The 3,400-nt window shown below is 46.1% G+C and overlaps 1 protein-coding gene across 1 annotated transcript in view; it reads right to left on the bottom strand.

Moving 5' to 3' along the window:
* Nucleotides 1-1,545: 1,545 nt before the first annotated feature.
* Nucleotides 1,546-3,400, bottom strand: part of LOC130133697 (kinesin-like protein KIF3B) — a 10,621-nt gene continuing 8,766 nt past the window's right edge. Inside the window, exon 2 of the mRNA XM_056302089.1 lies at nt 1,546-1,594. Coding sequence (XP_056158064.1) covers nt 1,577-1,594 — 18 coding nt within the window. The 3' untranslated portion in view covers nt 1,546-1,576. The remainder of the gene's footprint in view (nt 1,595-3,400) is intronic.

Here is a 3,400-nt window from a genome sequence, read left to right as displayed (position 1 = left end):
AGATTGATAGAAGGGTGTTGTCGTGAAATCCATGCCAGCCAGGTCCAGAAAGAACAGGTGTTTGTCATAGTTCAGGTTCATGACCCTCCGAAGCAACACAGACGCCGTTTCACTCCAAAGTCGCTGGTCATGGTATAAAAGGCGCTGCACAGTTTGAAGGCGAAAGGCCATGATGCGACTGCGGAGGTCAATCAGGCCCTGGCCTCCTTCCAGCATTGGTAGGAACAGCACAGCAGACTTGGTCCAGTGAAAGCCTCCCCAGAAGAAGTCCACTAGCGTCTTCTGTACTTCCCGTATGAGCGTGTCCGGAGGTTCTAAAACTGTAAACCGGTGCCAGAACATCGAGGCAATCAAGTTGTTAACAATCAAGACCCTCCCCCTATAGGACAACTGAGGCTGGATCCAAGTCCACCTAGACAATCGGGCACTGACCTTCTCGGTTAAACCCTCCCAGTTTTTGCTCAGGAAGCGGTCACTGCCTAGAAAGACACCTAGGCATTTTATCTCGTCTGTATTCCACTGCAGCCCCGCTGGTAATGTCGGCTTTTCTCTATTGTTCCACTCCCCCAGCAAGAGGCCCTCGGATTTTAACCAATTAACCTTTGCAGAGGAAGCTTGTTCGTATAAGGCCAATTTCTGTTTGAGAAAATGTACATCGTTTTGGGTTGTTATGAAAACCGTGACATCATCAGCGTATGCAGATAAGCTAACTGCAGTGTTGATCTTCCCTGAAAAGGTTAGCCCTGGGAGCCCCTGCCTGAGCTGAAATAAAAGTGGTTCAATGGCCAGGGAGTACAGCATCCCAGATAAGGGACAACCCTGTCTGATACCCCTCCTAACAGAGACAGGTCGGCTGAGTCCACCTCCTACCTTCAACAGAACACTGGCGCCGGAATACAACAACTTGATCCAGTTAACAAATTTATCCCCAAAACCAAAACCTTTAAGTGTTTGGAACAGATAGCAATGATCAATCCCGTCAAAAGCCTTCTCTTGGATCTAAGGAAAGCAGGCCAACATCCAGCTCCTGGAGCTTAGATATGGCAATAATGTCACGTATCAAAAAAAGATTATCCTTAATTGTACGGTCAGGAACACAGTACGTCTGGCTATAATGTACAACCGTGTCCATACACTGTTTGAGTCTATTTGAAAAGCATTTTGCAATGATCTTATAGTCAGTACACAACAATGAAACTGGCCTCCAGTTTTTTAGTAGGCCAAGATCTCCCTTTTCTGGTAGCAGTGTCAGGACAGCCCGTCTACAACTCAAAGGTAGAGTTCCAGAGTTCAAACATTCTCTAAAAACATCGTGTAAGTCTCGTCCAGTTGGGTCCAAAACGTCTTGTAGAACTCTGAAGGAAGTCCATCAACTCCAGAGGCTTTGCCACAGCTGAGCTGCTGAACCGCCGCAGACATCTCATCAAAGGAGACGGGGGACTCCAGCGAAGTCACCTGCGTTTCACCCAGCTGAGGCAGTCCCTCCAGTATCTCCCCCACACAGCCAGAGTCACAGGTCTCCGCACTGAACAGGCTGCTGTAGAAGTCTATGGCCAACTTCCTCATCTCTGATGGATCAGTTGTTGTTGCCCCACTGGGAAGTTTGAGGTGCATCATCACATTATTCTTTCTAATTTTCTTCTCGAGTTTAAAGAAAAAAGAAGTTGGAGCATCTATGTCTTTGATGGTGGCAAGTCGGGTCCTGATTAAAGCGCCCTTTGCCCTCTCATGTAGGAACCTACCTAAAGCCTTCCTCCTACTTTCCAAAGTGCTGCTGTCACCATCATGTCCAATAATTACTTCGCCTTCTAATATCCTAATTTCTCTCTCTAATTCATCAAGACAAAGTTTCTCCACACCGAGAGTGTGTTGTTTGTATTGCTGACAGAAAATCCTAATTTGTGTTTTTCCTACCTCCCACCATCGAGCTAAGCTCTCAAAATCCTTCTTCCTCAGCCCCCAATGACTCCAGAAGTCAGAGAAGAACTGACAGAAGGCTTTATCCTGCATTAGCCGCACATCGAAGTGCCAGTGGGAACAGTGTCGAAATTGAACTTGTAAAGAAAAATCTGCCACTACTAAATGGTGATCTGAAAATCCCACAGGTGATATCGTGGACTTAATCAACCTGTTGTTGTATGTTTGATTGAGGTAAATCCTGTCCAACCTGGCTGCCCTCACACTACCCTCCGCAGCTTTTACCCATGTGTACTGCCTAACTGTTGGATTAAGTGTCCTCCAAACATCCGTAAGGTCGTTTTCTGCAACCACAGTGGACAGAAAAGAAGCTGACGGTGGATGGGGCTCTTCTGAGTTTCTGTCAACTGTAGGGTGTGTAGTGCAATTCCAGTCTCCTCCCACCACTATGATTGAGCCACTATTAAATTGTTTGAGTTTATCCCTCAGTTTGCTAAACAATCTCAAGCGACCAGTGCCTGTATTATAAGCATATACATTTATAAACACAAAGGGTATTTCTTGGATTGTTGCCTGAACTACCTGGATCCTGCCCTGCTCCACTTCACATGTCAAAACATTTGTCAAAAGGAGGCGCTGCGAAAAGAGAACAGCTACACCTGCACGAAAGTTGGTACCATGGCTCAAAAAAGCCTGGCCTGCCCAACTCATTCCCCACTCTATCTCGTTGTCTGCGGAGCTGTGTGTTTCCTGTAGGAAGAGCACATCTATGTTCTTAGCTCTAATCAGCTCAGCTACCACACCTCGCTTAACTCTATCCCGTCCTCCATTAATATTTAGACTCCCTACTCGCAAACCGTCCATTAAAAGAAGAGAGAAAAGGAAGGATAAGACAGTGAAACCTTTCCAAGAGAGAAAAAAACACCTTTTGTGTGTCACATATATTTCAGTTTTGTACATGTAAAGAAACCTTCCCTCGCTTTTCTTTCCTGAGTTTCGTCAGAATCTTCTTCAGACGAAACCTCTTCTGCTTACTGAGCTCTTCATATCCAGCTGTCTTTCTAACCTTCATAACAGAGTTAACAAACCTGTCCACATCCGAGAAGAAATCTGTTACATCCACAGACTGTCTGCCATAGGTTTCGTCAAGGAAATCATTAATCTCTTTCAATGAGTATGACTGCTGATCACCTTGCGACACAATATCAGCAAACTGAGATAGGCTATCATCCTCTAACATGTCCTCATCTTCATTTCCAGCGTTTTCACAGTGTGACTCACCTGCAGGAACCTGACTCTCGGCCTCGGCTGGGTGACTGTCTCCCGCTGGTTCTGTCTGTCCTTCGTCTCTGCATACATCCGCATCCTGTGTTTCAGTACCACTCAAATTACCATCATTTACAGTATTGCTGTCCTTTTCAGTTGTTACATTTCCTTCCGTACCAGGTTGCGGATCACCGGTTACGGTGTCTCCTGCCGCCTG

The sequence above is a fragment of the Lampris incognitus genome, unplaced genomic scaffold, assembly GCF_029633865.1.
Source record: "Lampris incognitus isolate fLamInc1 unplaced genomic scaffold, fLamInc1.hap2 scaffold_48, whole genome shotgun sequence".
NCBI classification, from domain to species: domain Eukaryota; kingdom Metazoa; phylum Chordata; class Actinopteri; order Lampriformes; family Lampridae; genus Lampris; species Lampris incognitus.
The sequence above is the reverse complement of the archived record's forward strand: the minus strand, read 5'-3'. Positions and strand labels throughout refer to the sequence as shown.